This window comes from Cryptotermes secundus, unplaced genomic scaffold (assembly GCF_002891405.2).
Source record: "Cryptotermes secundus unplaced genomic scaffold, Csec_1.0 scaffold1443, whole genome shotgun sequence".
NCBI classification, from domain to species: Eukaryota; Metazoa; Arthropoda; class Insecta; order Blattodea; family Kalotermitidae; genus Cryptotermes; species Cryptotermes secundus.
In genome coordinates, this window is record NW_019729232.1 from 361897 (window position 1) to 379795 (window position 17899).

Below are 17899 nucleotides of genomic sequence, written 5' to 3' on the forward strand. Positions count from 1 at the left end.
TTGCCCGCGAAAATCATTAAGCGTAATTGAGTGTAATTGAGTTTTCAACGGTTGGCAAGTATTTAGGTGGTGGCGGTAGTAATTCGCATGTTGGTGGATTTTTTTCGACAAATAATATAGTGAGATTAAAATATTGTGAAAACGTAATAAGCTGGATATTCAGGTTACCAATCTGGCAAGAGGCTGAACTGTTCAGATATATGACAAAGTTTTCATCGTATAGGTTAGGATTAGAGTCATGTCATGTTATTCAGATGAGGGAAGGGCTACACAGATGAAGTGGACAATGGAATCCATCAAGAGATGTTCGGAATTAGCAATAAAATTCTGTGACGGTAAGTTGCACATTTCAGAGTACTTGTATACAATAGTGATATTGTTGGTTATAGTTTGACCCATTTCACCCACAATTTGACCATCTTGAAGTTTATCTTGCAGGAAAAGTTGCCTTGTTTTATTGGTGGAAGTGGACAATGCAGTTCCCGTCCTCAATCCAATATAAACTATTATAAGCAATCCTGACAAGAAAAACTCAGTTGCATGGTCTTCTATCCCAGATTATAGAGTTCTTCATAACCTACAATGTCAGAACTTCAAATCCTACAAAATCGCCCAAATCCATACCTTACCAGGTTGAAACCCTGGAAGTCTATTTTGCACATTCATCATTGCTTTTTGAAAATTACTGTGATTTTTTAAATTATATCCGACTAGTAGGGAAACTGTTTTGGTGCAGATGCCCTTCCCTAGTGACTTTTTATTTTCTTGTGCTCATTGAATTAGTCTGTCAGTAGTTCAAAATATATAGCAACAAATGGTGGGTTGGTTAGTGAATAATTAATTGGAAAGGATGTGAAATGACTGGTTGTGGCCTGTTGTGAGGTACTGTCCCAGGATTTGTCTGGAGGGACTGAAGGAAAGCCACAGCATTCCATAGTAGAGCTGGTATACCAGCCTGGCACAAATAAGAAATGTTACTGCTTGAGACAGATTTCTTAGTAGCAAGCTGATAAAGAGAATGAATAAAAATCTATTAGGAGAATGACAACCACTCACATGAAGATTGCAGTAGAACCAACTCCCAAAACATCATAAACATCAAATATTTCTCAAAGAAGGGATGATGTTCATCTTAATATTTGTGATATTTGAGGTTTTTGCTGTGGTCCACTTTCATGGTGTGGTCATCTGGGTTATGACACACAGCAGTTTTTTGGCAGTTAGCAGTGTTTCAGAGGATCATACTGCATCCATTTTCAGTGTAAAATGTAATCTGTTTCCAAGTTAATTTTCATTGGTCGACTTTAAAAGTACGTATGCATCAGGAGTTTTCGAACTTTGTGATACTTCAGCTCCTAAAATAATGCATAAAATTACAGGACCCCCTTCTCTGCCAATGCAGAAAGTGCATGTCTGCAAATTGTTGCAGGTCCCTATCAGGCTGTATGGTGACAGCAGGAACATAAATAGCTTTACAGCCTCTCTACACCTACAGTAAGCTATAAAATGTTCTTGTACAGTCACGAAAAGTGCAGGTCTGTACACTGTTGCAGGTCCCTATGAGGCTGTATGGTGACAGCAGGAACCTAAATAGCTTTACAGCCTTTCTACACCTACAGTAAGCTATAAAGGTTCTGGTAGTCTCACGAAAAGTGCAGTTCTGCACACTGTTTCAGGTCCGTATCAGTCTGTATGGTGACAGCAGGAACCTAAATAGCTTTACAGCCTTTCTACACCTACAGTAAGCTATAAAGGTTCTGGTAGTCTCACGAAAAGTGCAGTTCTGCACACTGTTTCAGGTCCGTATCAGTCTGTATGGTGACAGCAGGAACCTAAATAGCTTTATATCCTCTACACCTACAGTAAGGTATAAAATGTTCCTGTACAGTCATGAAAAGTGCAGTTCTGCACACTTGCAGGTCCCTATCAGACTGTACAGTGACAGCAGGAACCTAAATACCTTTACAACCTCTCTACACCTACAGTAAGCTATAAAATGTTCCTGTACAGCCATGAAAATTGCAGTTCTGCACACTGTTGCAGATCCCTGTCAGGCTGTACAGTGATAGCAGGAAGGTAAATAGCTGAACAGCCTCTCTACACCTGCAGTAAGGTATAAATTGTTACTGTACAGTCACAAGAAATCCGCAAGGTATTTCTTCGGCTGTGCCTACATTTTCAAAAAGCACATTTTGGTTTCTGATGTATGTAGTATTTATGTGGAAGTACTGTTATCATGAAAGAGAAAATGTATCTGAGATGTTGATAGTTTTACACATGTTGACGCCTTTTGAATATGGAGAAGTGGTTTTTGAAATGCTCTTGTCTGCATTTATGTGTGCATATGAGGTCTGACAATAAAGTTTGCGAACTCACCACCGTGTGCTTGCTGTGGCAGCTGTGGACGGAAACCTCAGTATGGTTTGATGATGTTGCCATATCAGCGTTTCACAACTGTGTTGTAGTTGATCTGTGGCAGTCTCTTTTCGAGTGGCATCTGTTATTGTCTGAGTATGTTTTGGTGTGACGTCGTGAGAATGTTGGAGCTTGAATTAGATCACTGTCTGTGAGGGAGTTGTTAGCTAGTAAACAAATAACTGTTCTGGAACACCCTCCCTATTCTCTGGATCTAGCCCCCATAACTTTATTCTGTTCCTGAAGATAAAGGGAATGTTGAAAGGAAAGCATTTTGATAACATTGAGGGCATTGGGAGTAATCTGACGGCAGCTCTGAAGGCTATTCCACAAAACCAGTGCTGGCATAGGTGCATAGCTTCCCAAGGAGAGTACTTTGAAGGTAACCACAGTGATATTCAGCAGTGAGGTATGTAGCGCTTTTACCACAATGAGTTCATGAACTATATTGTCTAATCATGTATATGTGCCCCCCCTTTTTTTTATTGCTAGTGGGGTGGGACGAAGTCCCTCGTACTGCGGCCACTTCTGGCCTATTGTACCAGCCCCAGATGATAGGTGAGGGTGATTGTGGAGCAGTTTGTGGAATGAAGATTAGCAAGGGAAACCGAAGTACTCGGAGAAAAACTGCCCCAGCCCCACTTTGTCCACCACAAATCCCACTTGACCAGACCCAGGATCGAACCCGAGCCGCCACAGTGGGAAGCCAGCGGCTAACCGCTTGAGCTATGGCGTGGCCTTATATGTGCCTTACTAGCATCTAAAGAGCTTAACAGATTGCATTCATATTTTGTGTTTAAGAATTTATCTGTGACAGGCCAGTGCCTTGTGAGTACGAGTATTCCAGATCCAAAAATAATGGTCACTGAGATGGGCTCATGAGCACAAAAGTGTGATTTTCTTGAAAACAGCTGGAACAAGTTTCTTTACATTTCAGAAATTTATTGAGACAATTACCATAAAAAAAGTGCTTAGGTGCCATCTTCTGGAAAATAATTGCATACACACTAGGGGCCCAAACATGAAAAATCGGTTTTGTCAAGACTGGCTTTACTGGTCACAGATTTGTGTCGTTCAGCATTCAGTAACGAACAGTAATCTGCCAGACAGTGATCAGTTTAATTTGCAGGTAACGCAGTCGTTGTCAGTCATATTTGAGGAAGTATATGTCCAATGTCTGTGTTACCAGAACTGTGCCTGGATATGACTCTATGTTAAATAATTCCTGACAACCCACAGATTCCCTTGCAAATCCTTTGGTATCATGTACAACAAGAATATGTCATGTTTGCACTGTTGATTGTTAAACTACAGATTGCATGTGGTAGCGCAGTTGATTGAGGTACCATGGTACAAGCTGAAAGATTGCAGGTTCGATTCCTGATGAGGTTATTGGATTTTTCAGTTTACCTAACGCTTCCAGCCACACTATGGCCCTGGGGTCGACTCAGCGTCTAACAGAAATTATTACCAGGAATCGTCTGGAAAATGTGGGAGCCTCGATGTCCCACAACCCAATGGGCCTCCACAACCTGTTATAGGGATAGCTTATTTTGTTACAGATATGTACCATGATAGGCCAGAACCTTTTGTCTTCTCATCTGTTGTCCAAAAACATAAAAATTAGAATATATAAAACTATAATTTTGCCTGTGGTTCTGTATGGGTGTGAAACTTGGTCTCTAACATTAAGGGAGGAACACAGACTGAGGGTGTTTGAGAATGGGTGTTGAGGAGAATATTTGGACTGAAGAGAGATGAAGTGACAGGAGGTTGGAGAAAACTGCATAATGAGGAGCTTCATAACTTGTACTCTTCTCCAAGAATAATTAGAATGCTCAAGTCAAGGAGGATGAGGCGGGCACATCATGTAGCATGAATTGGAGAGACGAGGAATGCATATAGGATATTGGTGGGAAGGCCAGAAGGCCACAGGGAAGACCAAGGCGTAGATGGGTGGACAATATTAGAATGGATCTTAGAGAGATAGGATGGGATGTTATGGATTGGATATATCTGGCTCAGGAGAAGGACCAGTTGAGGGCTCTTTTGAACATGGTAATGAACCTTCAGGTTCCATAAAATGCTGGGAATTTTTTGAGTAGCTGCAGAATTGGCAGCTCCTCCAGAAGGGCTCAGATCCTTGAGTAAGTAAGTAAGTATGTATGTATGTACCATGACAATGTATGTCCATATTTTCATCTGCAGGGGAAGACAGAAAAGAACAACTGAAGAAACTTAGTGATCTTATGGGCACATGCTGCTTCCTTGATAACAAGCATGGGATAGCTAAAGCTTCCATTCTTAACGTTCAGAAGATTTTGGAGGAGAACAGTGGCAGTGGAGCAGGAAACAGCGAAGGAACTGATGGACACAATCCAAACGTCCGTGAGGTGCGTAATGCTACCGCATCTATTCGTTCTGCAGTTCTAAGGTTCTTCTTCAAATGAAACAACTGTTTTTTTGACTGATATTTTGGATATCAACAGTCATTTCAGTGTAAGATTTGAGGCTTTCACGGCGGTGACTATGAAGAAAGCAGTCTTCTGGGATTTGGCACCGTGTATATGTGGTGTTAACCGACGTTTCGGAGGAACGTATCGCCCCCATCTTCAGGGTTGAAGAAGTATAAGTAAATCTGCAAGCGACAACACCGTGAGGCGAGTCTGCTTGACCGTGTCTCACGGTGTTGTCGCTTGCAGATTTACTTATACTTCTTCAACCCTGAAGATGGGGGCGATACGTTCCTCCGAAACGTCGGTTAACACCACATATACACGGTGCCAAATCCCAGAAGACTGCTTTCTTCACAGTCATTTCAGTGTGTTCAGTTCAAAATATTTTGGAAACTGAGTCTGTGTTTTTCACCATGTGACTGGAAAAATTAAAGAAATCTATTCTGTTGGGCGCCTTAGCAGTGCTAATCGGAAACACTGGTCCTGATCCAAAATATCGGTCAACATCTGTTGAACTAAAAGTTGAACATTTATGATGTTACACTGGGATGAAAATGATAGCTGCAGTCTATGGCAGATTGAAAGAGGTCATAATCAGTCATTAACAATTGTGCAAGTGAGCAATGGCAGTTCGTGGTTGGTTGTGAGGACTCTTAGTTGTTGGTAGCCGCTACCTGGTAACGACTAATGACAACAGAAAAACAAACAGAAGACTTTGTATGTTCTGTAGTGATTTATAGTGTGTAAATTAGTGAGACTGTTACAGTCATTTGTAGTTTTGAGTTATAAACGTCGAATAAAACTAATTATCAGTCCAAAACAATGATAATATAAAAATCCAAACCATTATAGTAAAAGGTAAAGGTAAAATTGTCCCTGTGCTTAACTAATTAAGCACTGTCATGAAGATGTATGGGAAAGTGTATGTACTTGGGGAAGTCATAACATTTTAATTATCGTCTAGAAGAAACAGAGACACAAGTGCAAGAAATTGTATGAGTTAGTCCTGGGCGTAAGGAACTGGAAGAGAGCAGCGCAGGATAGAGAGGAATGGAGGGGCTTGATAAGGGAGGCCAAGGCCCGACATCGGGCTGTTGCGCCATAGAAGAAGAGGAAGTCCTTCTCTACATATGCCCCCTGCAAGGCCACACATTATCTGCTGGATACCTTGATCATAGAAGGTATCATTTCGACTGTTTAGGAAGTCCACTGCAGGCATGACATCATCATCGTCTTGGAATCGCTTACCATGAAGTGGCTTCTTTAGCCGTGGAAAAAGGAAGAGGTCACTCAGTGCCAGGTCTGGTGAATGTGGTGGATGGGGGAGAATTTCATATCCCAAACTGGCAGCAAGTGTCGTCATTGCATGAGCAGCATTGTCATGAAGAAGTCGCTTACATTTTCCCAGCATTCTGCACCGCTTTTTCCTGATTTCCTTCCGTAATTTTCTTAGAAGGTTCCGGTAGTACTCACCATTGATGGTGACGTTCTTTTGCATGTAGTTGGTCATGATGACACCCTGCCAATCCCAGAACATGCTCAACATCACGTTTCCTGATGACGGCTGGGATTTTGTCTTCTTCGGTGGCGTCGAGTCTGCATGTTTCCACTGCTTGCTCATTTCCTTTGTTTCAGGGTCATAATGATAGACCCAACATTCATCCATCATGATCGGGCAGTTGAAAAATTCCACCTTTTCATCATGACAGAAATGCAAAAGTTTCTTTGCCACATCCATCCTTTGCTGTTTTTGAACTGGTGTCAACAAATGTGCCACCCAGCATGCAGTGACCTTTGTCATGTGTAACTAGTCATGGATGATGCGGACCGCACGAACAATAGCTGCCGGAAGCAGCGTCATCAGCAGCGACTTGAAGCACAGAGCAAATGATGCTCGAGATGGTTCAAGTTCGTATAGCAACAGGCGTGACCAGAGTGGTTTGAACGGCTGCTGTACTGCGATGTGGAAAGCAAATGGAAAAACTACCACATTATCACTTTTCCTGGATAGTCTCTTTCCAAAAACAGAGGATCGCATTAAGTGGAGGAACTGTTTTGGAAGAGACTGTGGACCTGTCGTCTGACAGATTACTGATGGATGGATGGAGTTAATGCGCCTATTGGATAGGATCAAAGCTTTCCACCTGTGCCACAATTCCCGGTTCCCAACGGAGAACCCGATCCCACTTCTGACACCAATTGTCGCGTATTGGTGCTGGGTAGGGAGGGGTTCTCCATTGCGCAACATGTTACACTAGTGAGAGATGATCTTCCACTTCAGGGTTCATCTTCAAGGTTTGTCTGTCCACAATGAAAGCGCCTTGTCGACCTGACCACTGTGTCATATGATTGTACACATTCTTAATACACAGCGGTCATCTGGTCGTGGATCTCCCTGGCAGACTTCCCTCTCAAATGCAGGAACCGTATCACAGCACCAGCCTCCACTTACTCAACTGACCTCGCCATTTTGCTTCTGCCCCTTCCAGTGGCTTCGTCTGTTCACTTGGTATGGGAAAATTTGACTGTTCGACAAGCTATCTCCTACATGGAACAATATTTTGGAATTATGATTTTCTCATGGTGATAATTAAAACATATGACTTCCCATCGTATAGATCCACGTTTTTGAGACCCCAGTGGGTTGGCTGAGTGGGCCCCAGAACTAGTCTGGATGACTACCGGGAATCCAACTCCAAGCTCTTTGTCGTCCAGCCTGTAGCCAGTTGCACTACTGACTGTGCTGTCACAGTTCCAATCCAATATAATATAGTGTATATAATACATAAAACACCAGTGAATCCAACTGACTTATGTGGAAATTTACACTAAGTACAGGATACAGTAATTGCAATTAAAAACGACCTGAAGATGGCACATGTGCCAAAACAGATCATCTTAAAGAGCAGCTGCACATGCTGGGAATAGTATTATGTTGACAGGATTGTAATAAATATTACCTGTAATGTAATAGGAGTTTTGTATCATAATCTTATGTTGATACCATGTGTGTTCAGAAAGTTTCCGAAATAGTCTATAAATAATATGCCCCTCTACTTAGAGCTTATTGAATATTATCCCCTTGTGCAGCAATGCACCTCTCCCCCTGCCTCTTCCATTTGTGGAAGCATTGTTTGAAGGATGTTTGTGGTGCCACCTTCAAGTCATTCAGTGCATTAGTGATGATGCGTTCCACTCTCTGAAATCTTCCTTTAAGGGTAATTTGGGTTAAGAGAATAGAAAGAAGTCGGGAGAGGAGAGGTCAGGTGAAAGTGGGGGTTCTGGAAGGGCAGGAATTGAATGTTTCGCCAAGAATTGTCTAATTGAGCTCGCTCTGTGAGCAAGTTCATTATCATGATGGAGGAGCCAGCTTCCCGCCAACATCTCAGAACCACTAGAAAAAAATCTGGATTAATTGTATGACCTTGAGGAGCAAACTCATAATGCACAATGCCTCGATGATCGAAAAAGAGCAAAGAACATTGTTGTAACTCATGAGCACACCTATTGTGCCATCTTGGGGTGAGGTGAAACGAGGACTCTTGCAGTGTGAGGATTATTGTTTGGATTTAATATCGTAATCATAAACTCACATCCCATCACTGGTAATGACATGTTTCAAAATATTTTTGTCATTTGCTTTTTTTAGGAGATTTTGGAGATCATCAGTCAAAAGAGTCTTGAACCAATGGTTATTCCAGATTTTTCTGCAACTTCTTGGACAGTCAGAGGTTTGGATCTTGAGTTTGAAGGTCTGCCAGGCCACTCATCATCATCCATTGAAGTTTTTCCATTTTTAAAACATTTAGATTGTTGCTTGACTCGAGGCATCATCACCATAAGCTTCACGCAATGTTTTGTGGGTTTCTGCTTTGAAATAAAATTTAACACAAATTCTTTCCTTTTATATTGACTCCATACTGAACGTGACATGGCAACAGTACACTTGATCACAGAAAGGTTATAAAAACTAAACGGAACATCTTGGAACTAAATGGCTTGAGTAACTAGCAGTTAGTTTGCAAGATCACTCAAACAACACATACACTGGCTGATGGACTGCTGCTCCATGCTTTCATTTCTGGAATTTGTTGCTACACCTTGTATGCTTCTTTGTTGTGCTTTGGTTACTGTCTCTCATGCTGCTTGTTATGATTGCAGCTTTTCAATGAGGAGATGGAGAAGAGAAGTTCTCGTGCTCCCAACCCAAAGAAACATGAAAAGTACATCAACTTTATAAAGAACACTGAACTTCTGATGAAAGGTAAGGGTTACATTTCTACTTCCTGTGGTTTACTTGCTTCCCTGGTTACTTCTTATTGGTTAACCCCTGAGATGTTGCAACTTCAGCTTCATGATTCTGGGTTAACACAATATCATATCAATTTGTTTTTAGTGAAAACTAAAATATAATGGAATTATTTTAAGACTACTGTCTTGTGGGATATGACGCCATGTAGTTCAGTAGAAGTTCACAGACTTCCTCAAAAATGTTGGTTAACTTCTACCAGACTACATGGTTTCATTTCCTAGAAAATAGTACACTTCATAGACACTGCTGTTAGAACCTCAAATCCAAAAGAATATTAAATTTGTAGTATTTGTGGTTCTCACAGTTTGTGTTAACATACTAATACTGCATAGCACATTGACAAACTATATTGCATAATATTCCTGAAGACAGAAGTTTTGAAAATTATGAAATTATTAACATCATTTAGCAAAAATAGGATTTGTAAATGGCTTAATGAATAGTATGAGGTTTATGACATATTTTTTTAGTTTTATTTAATTTATGTAACCAAAAGAGTAAAAGAAATTAAGTTACATGACCACTCCTGGGCACACAAGTCATGCATATGTCAGGATATGCATATCTAGTGACGAATGATGGCGTGATTAATGAATCATGAATATGATAGTGTGTGGAAAGAAGGTGGGATACAGTTTACTTAGGTCTAATGGACCCAACAATGCGGGGTTTATACTTTTACTTCATGACAGAAGCAAAGCCAGCTTATGAAACCTGTTTTTTGCACAGAAACGAGACTGGAGAGTGTCCGATATGTGAGGTGCTATCAGAAAGTTCCTGGACTAGGTCATAAAATAAATGCTGACTTAACTTACTCAATTTTGGCTGCCATCTCCTTCAAGATAGTTTCCTTGGGAACGTATACAGCAATCCAGTCATTTTTTCCATGCTTCAAAAGTACAGTGGAAGTCATTTTCCTCAATGCTGCTGAGAGTGCCGCTTGCCACTCCCTTGGGATGTCAGACACTGTTTCAAAACATCATCCCTTCAGTTTCATTTTCAATTTGGAAAGCAAAGCGGAATCATGGAGCTAAATCCGGTGAGTGGGGAGAATGAGGCACGATAACCATGTTGTTAGTCTCGAACTCTGTGGTTTTCAGGGATGTGTGGGTGAGTGCATTATCATGAAGAAGGAGCCAGTTGTGGGTGCGCCAAAGTTCTGTTTTTTTTCGTAGCACATTTTCTCTCGAGCGTCTCAAAATGTCACAGTAGAAGTCAGAGTTGACTGTAGTGTTAGGAGGAACAAATTCATGGTGAACAATCACCTTCACGTCGAAAAAGCATTGAGCATGCTCCTTGTTGAACTCTGGATCTGCTGCGCCTTTTTTTGTTCTTGGTGATTGTGTGCTTTTGCACTGTTATGATTGATGCTTTATTTTTGGATCATAATTGTAAATTCAACTTTTGTCAACGGTTATTGTCCTAGAAATACTCGTAAAAGTTGGGTCCTTGTTAGCCTTCTCTCATAGCTCAAGATACATGTTTATGTGCCGCTGCTTTTGATCATTTGTCGAGATCCGGGGAACAAACTTTTTGGCACTGCTGCGCATGTTCAAATTTTCTCTTAAGATCTCCTGGTAAACTCCATAACTGATCCCAACGGTGAGTGCAGGCTCATGGATTGTTCGGCAATGGTCTTCATGAAGGAGTTCTTGAATTTTTTCAATATTTTCTGTCATTTTGCTGGTGCTTGGTCGCTGTGAACATTCGTCATCTTCAACTGCCACTCGAGCAGCCTTGAAACATGAATGCCATTCAAAAACCACTGTCTGGCTTAAAGAATGTCCTCCAAAAGCCTCACAAAGCATTTCAAAGGATTCGGTAGTGGATTTACTGAGCTTCGTGCAAAACTTGATGCAGACATGTTGCACAATTTTGCCATCCATCACAGACAAAATGAAATATGAAGTCGAGAAAGCACTTGTATAAAAACAATGCATGCTTGCAGCACAATGTAACGTGGCAGACTGATGCAGTAGGCTTGCAGAAGTGTGACCTTGGCCTTCCCTCCAATCTTCTTTCACCGAGGCAGTTACAACAATAACAGTCTGGGAACTTTCCGATACACCTCGTATGTATCAGTTCAGTACACACCTTTAGACTGACTGTAGCATTCATTATGTCTCATTGCTTCCCTGCATCATGTTGTTTGTTGTATTTTACAGCTGAAGTTAGCGGTGACGATGAACTCACACTCGTAGATGCTGAAACATTAACTGTTGATCCAATAACAAAGCAGAGGATGACAGATCCTGTCCGCATCAAGCAGTGTGGCCACACCTTTGAAAAGAGGAGCATCATGAGTCTTCTGAAGAAGCGGCCCCACATCAGGTAAGTACCGCTCATGGGTTTGTTTATGGCAAGAATCTTGTATAGCAGTGACAGTGAATCTATTTGAAGCTGTATGTGGCAAGTTATGAGGCAAACTTTCTGCTTTGGCTTTGGGAGCACAACTGTTTCACATGCCCCAAGTACTCATACCACTGCTGGGTCACTGTGGGTGTCCATGATCTTGTTAGGGCCCTTTGAAGAGTCCTGACTCTAAAGTTAGAGCCAGACCCATTCTAATCAAGGCCCTCCCAACATCAGTCACTTCTTATCATGCAGAACCAGACATCTCTGTTCTGTGCCTAGCCAAAACTGGCCCCTGATAAAGTATATGGTAGAAGGATTCCTCATCATGTTCACGTTTCCTGTCTATCGTTTTCCAGGACGCCCATTTTATGTAGGTTAAATTTTCTGTATGCAGGAACATAAATTTCATTCACACACATACACATAAGTTAAGATTATGATTAGACTGTGGGTTTTGGAGGATTGAGGAATCAAGGTTTGATTCCCATCTGGGACAAGAGCTTTCTGCCTTACTTTTTACTACCAAATTAAGGAGAACTTTGAACTGTTTTCTAAGAGTATGTGAATTGAAATATGGGGGGGGGGGCACGCGGTAGCGTAGTTGGTTGAGGCACTATGTTACAAGCTGGAAGGTCACTGGTTCAAGTCCTGATGAGGTCATTGGATTTTTTTCAATTGACATAATCCTTGTGGTCGCACTGTGGCCCTGGGGTTGACTCAGCCTCTGACAGAAATGAGTACCAGGAATTAAATAATTTTCCTGGGGAGTAAAGCGCGGCCGGTGTGTAAGGCTGACAACCTTACCGCCATCTTTGAGCCGATTGTCTAGATAATGTGGGATCCTCAACATCTCACAGCCCTATGGTCCTTCACTTCCTGGTACGGGGATAGCTTTACTTTTTACTTTTTATGTGACTGGAAATACACAAATATGAACACCACGGCCACAATCCTGCGTGCTACAATAAAACTACATATACTAGACACACCTATTATATCTATGATCAACTGGAAGAATGCATCAGCATATGAACTGGGAAAGCAGTTGACAAAAACACTATGAAGCTACTTAAATTGACCATATACATACAGAGTGCACAATTCCAGCCACCTTATGATGGACCTAAAAACCATCGAACTGAATAATGATAAAAGAATATGTTCCTTAGATATCAAAAATATGTACACAAACATACCAAGGAAAGACATCATAAACATAATTAACAATATATTATGCAGCAAGAATTCGTTTTTGCAACTGGCTGCTGCAAAATGTGCATGATGGAGTCGTGGATCCACAGCTTCTGTTCCTGACTGATGAGGCATGCTTTCACGTTAGTGGTCATGTCAGTGCACAAAATGTAAGAATATGGAGTGATGGAAATCCTCACGCTATACAGCAAGTGCCATTACATACTGAAAAGGTGGAGGTGTAGTGTACTGTAAGTCCGCGGTGAATCATTAGCCCCTTATTTTTCCATGAAACCGTGAACTCTGACCGTTGCGTTAATGACATACTGAGTCCGTTCTTCAAACAGCTGACTGCTGAAGACAGTATGGGTATGTTGAGCAAGACAGTGCTAATGCAACCGTGGTCACAATACGGGAAGTGTTTGAAAACAGAATAATCAGCAGAGGACTGTGGCCTCCCAGATTCCCAGATCTCAGCTTTGATATTTTTATCTTTGAGGAAAACTGAAAGGAAAAGGGTCCAAGAATAATCCTCACAGCACTGAAGCTCTTCAGAATGAAATAACACGCTACTTTTTCACAAGCTTGGATTCACACGACTTTTGGGAACTGGTGAGTCAGGATATTTATGATGAAACTTACGGATACATTTTCTGTAAGTTTTTTTCCTTGCAAAAGNACACACTGTTCAGTAGTGAACTTCGTTTCAGTATAAACGTCGACTGCTTATCGACACCTATAACGTAGACTGACTATTAATGTGACTTACTGCAGTGACAAGATCAGACCACCTGATGGCGCATGTTTATCAGCGCTAATGACTCATTCTGCTGTCAGCAGTTACAGCAGCAATCTGTGAGGAATGTTGTGTCCGCTGTGCACTGCTGCCAGATTTCCTCCATGGTTGAACGCCCTTGTATAAGGAACAGTGCTTGTGTGGTGCGATAACGGCAGATATGTTTATTGTACTTCAAAATTTGTATTGATGGTGAAATTGTTACACTGCTAGAACCTGAAAGTGTTGTAGCCAGCAGTTACCAGAAATGACCATTACAAACAGTGGCAACTGAACTCGCATAACTTATCCTTCATAGAGTCAGTTATGCTACTGTGGCTTTGTGTGGCTGTGCTGCTGAGCACAAATAACAGAACCTTGATTTTACTGCATCATATTTAAACAACGAAAATTATGGTTTGCTGTTGTGTATTGTACTGCCTTCTGTTGTTATTCTGTTTTTCATAAGTTTTTTTAATGTCATGAGAAGTAAGAGCAGTAATTCTGGGTAGTCAAATCATATATTAAACCCAGAACATACATATGACGCAATAACAGATACTATGGACATCATAAGGACAGGAAGGAAAGGCAGCACTTGAACACCTTAGAAAAGTATCACATTTACAAAATGAGCAGGAGCATCTTACACATGAATGATACACACATTGAAGCATACAATCCTTTATTCCAAACAGTACATGAACTTTATGATAGGTAGCAGTACATGTGCCATTCGTGCTACATGACCTGCCCACCTCATCCTCCTTGACTTATAATGATCAAGTCAAGGAGGATCAGGTGGGCAGGTCATGTAGCACGAATAGAAGAGACAAGGAAAGTGTATAGGATATTGGTGGAAAAGCCAGAAGGAAAGAGACCACAGGGAAGCCCAAGGCATAGGTGTGTGAACAATAATATAATGGATCTTAGAGAGATAGGATGGGATGTTATGGATTAGATAGATCTGGCTCAGGATAGGGACCAGTGGAGGGCTCTTTTGAACACGGTAATGAACCTTCAGGTTCCATAAAATGCTGGGAAATTCTTGAGTAGCTGCTGAATTGGCAGCTCCTCCAGAAGGCCTCAGCTCCATGAGTAAGTAAGTAAGTAAGTAAGTAAGTAAGTAAACAGTACATATGCTGCATAGAAAGATATTTGAGCAAGAACCACCTCACCAAATTAGTACAAGGAACACAAATCACCAGATGATACACACGACCAAGAGAGTGTCACACTCAATGGGGCATGTAAGTACAAAAATACAAAATTTATGTACACGGAGATAGTGTAACCCAAACATTATGGACAGAATCATGTTAATAAACATACAGTATACATTGCAGAGAAACAGTCACAACACAAAATATAGGAAGAAAAACATTCTACAACGTCAAAACTAATAACAATAATGATGTATCTTAGGAGTACCCTTGACGAAGTGCACAGTGCAGTGGATTCCTTACTAATCTGTTGCCTGAAGATGGTCCTGTGTGGCCGTAACATGTAGCATATGAACACAGAATGTATATGTATTTTAATGACATTTTTGAACATTTTAGTGAGTTATATGTGGATCAGTGTCATCTGAATCTATATTGATGTTGTTGCATTATACACAGAAGACTAAGTGATGTTTTCTAAGAGGTTTTGGATTTTACATATTAGTGTGTGACCCAAGTAACTTGGAAGTTACTGCTGTGTTCTCTGCCACATTAGCGCTGCCAACTTCAGAAGTTTATTTGTGAAAATAAAATCCAAAGCTGAGCTTTACCATTTGCTTCAACAAGTCCATAAAGTGAATATTTTGGTTTTGTTTTTGAAAAAGCACATCAGAAAACCTTCTGAGGTTAGGTTTTCAGTTTTGTGTCTCCAGATAAAGCTATATGGTTGGCAGCACTAATGTGGCAGACAGTGTGGCGGTGAAATTTTAGAAGTATCTGGGTCACCTGTCAGTGTGTGAATATCAGGGTTTTAGTATCCTGCTTGTCTTCATCTTCTGTGCCAATTTTCATAACTACACTTTTATGAGAACCGATTTTCCTGAATATGTGTGCCATGTGTTAATTTTATTCTTTAGTAATTCTTCTCTGATGTTCTGGAGTAGGATATAGTCATATTGAACAGGTTTGTCTAGTGGTAATACTGTATTTGGGAGATGCTTTCTTTGAATTTTGGCTGGGACACCAGCCATCCTGAGAGATGTTTTGTGATTTCTCTCTGTCCCTCCAGATAATTGCTAGGATATTACCACAGGTAGGTTATGACCACTTCCTTCCAAATCCTTTCTGATTCATTAATCATCTGTCATCCTGTCATTCAGTGCTATATAATCTAGCTACTGACAGTTTTGTAAATGAAATCCCCCCTACCCCCATATAACTAACTCCATGACGCTGTCACTTTTGCAGCTCATCAAGAATTTCCCAGCATTTTATGGAAACCAAAGGTTTATTACCATGTTCACAAGAGCCCACTGCTGGTCTCGATTCTAAGCCAGATCAATCCAGTTCATGCCACCCATCCTATCTCTGAGATTCATCTTAATATTAACCTCCCATCTATATCTAGATCTTCCTAGTGGTCTCTTTCCTTCTGGCCTTCCCCGAGAAAAAAGCCTCAAGTACCTATTGGATAGGAGGCTGAGTCAGCCGCAGAACCGGTCTAGATGACGTGCAGAGGAGAAAAATCTTGAATATACATGTGCTCTAACTCCTGCCCCTCAGCCATCCAGCCCATAGTGAATTGCTATATTGACTGCACTTCCTGGCTCCTCCCCCCTCGTCCAGTTACTGAACCTGAAGTCTCTGATTTGTAACCAGAATGTGGCTGCATTGGGTGTAGTTGCCAAGGAAACAGAAATGAAATGTCATTCACTCAGTGATCTGGTTGCTGGATGCTCTCATCTGGACGTGCAAATGGCACATTATTGTTCCAGATGCCCCCTTCCAGGCTGCGTGCAGAAATCCATACGTGCCACTGATCTGGAGGAGCACCACGAACTGAAATTACAGCTGGATCATGCCTTGAAGGCATCTGGGACGGATAGGATTCAGTAATTGATTGAAGTTATTGTCAGCTGCTGCTGAAGCAATGGGTTATAAGAACAGCATGAAACAAATAACGTCTGTTCAGATTGGGTTGTCAGATATTTGGTTCGAGAACCATTTCAGATTTTCTATATGCCTTATTCAAATACCCCACATCTGACACCAGAAATTTTATGTTGTATTGTGTGGGGATATGGTACTGTATTGTGGGTGTTATGATACAGTACCATATCCCCACAGAATACAACACATCAATCTGGTGTCAGATGTGGAGCTGTGTGTGAACTCGTGCACTGTACGCATAGTGACCTCTGAGTGACATTTAGTTTGAATACTTCCCTTTGGCTTAAAGTCAAATACACTTCTTATCCCTTGCTGATTAATTAGTGCTTAATCAACATATGGGGGCTGTTCGGAAGGTAACCTCCACTGAGCTGTTAACAAAACAGGCAATGGGAAAAGAAAATTTGTTGTGTAGAGAAAATACCTACTTGAGCTACTTCTCGACACAGTCATCACCAGAATTGAGGCACGTTTTGTATTGGGGAATAAGTTTTTGTATGACTGTGCCAAATAAGTCTGTCGCCTGTGAGCTCGGCCACCTTTTGTCACCTTCCATCAACTCCACTTTATTGTTGAAGCACTTTGAACGTTGAAACCAAAGAGTGGACAAAGCAGTAGATGCACACACATTCAGCAAACAAACTGAGAAAGTTTAAACCAAGAAGCTGATAGCAGCTGTTTCCTGGGACAGGGAAGCAGTGCTGATGGTGGAATTCATGCAACATGGGAGGACCACAATAACATGAGAAGAGTATTGTGAAACATGATGAAATCTGCATAGGGCCATTCATAACGAAAGACATGGAATGCTGACATCTGGTGTAGCACGCTTGCATGAATAGGGTATTCACATCACATCAACCCTTGATGGTAACAGAGACAGCCTATGAAAAGTTGTGTACTCATTGTACATTGGCTGATTGCCCAAGAAAACTTCATTGCAATATTCTTATCCTCAGATTTAAGTGTATCAGTTGTTTCATCATACAAGAAAATGTATTTGACATTAAACTTTATGTGTCAATTTCACTTAGTTGTAATACCCATGAAATGAAGAGCTGCCTAGTGTGAAAGTTCAGTGATTCAGTAGTGAGGGGGTGGGTTTCCCCATGCACCGCGACTGATAGTCTATTGTACGTCCCCCTTTTAATTTCTACAGTCTCCATCCCCTACCGGTACTGGTGCTCGCTATTAGCCCCTTTCTGCCAGCAAGGTTTCTACCCTCTACTTGGCAGTGGTATCTAATACTTTAGTCCCTTTCTGTCAGAGAGGTCATCCCTCC

The 17899-nt window shown here is 41.3% G+C and overlaps 1 protein-coding gene across 1 annotated transcript; it reads left to right on the top strand.

The window, feature by feature from the left end:
• The first annotated feature begins 12 nt into the window (after positions 1–12).
• On the top strand, positions 13–17646 carry LOC111865597 (E3 SUMO-protein ligase NSE2). The gene is made up of 6 exons (XM_023853767.2): positions 13–89; positions 164–335; positions 4624–4808; positions 9033–9135; positions 11349–11514; positions 16443–17646. Exons 2-6 carry the CDS (start codon positions 239–241, stop codon positions 16561–16563), a joined length of 672 nt encoding a protein of 223 aa, XP_023709535.1. The 5' UTR covers positions 13–89; positions 164–238; the 3' UTR covers positions 16564–17646.
• Positions 17647–17899: the final 253 nt, after the last annotated feature.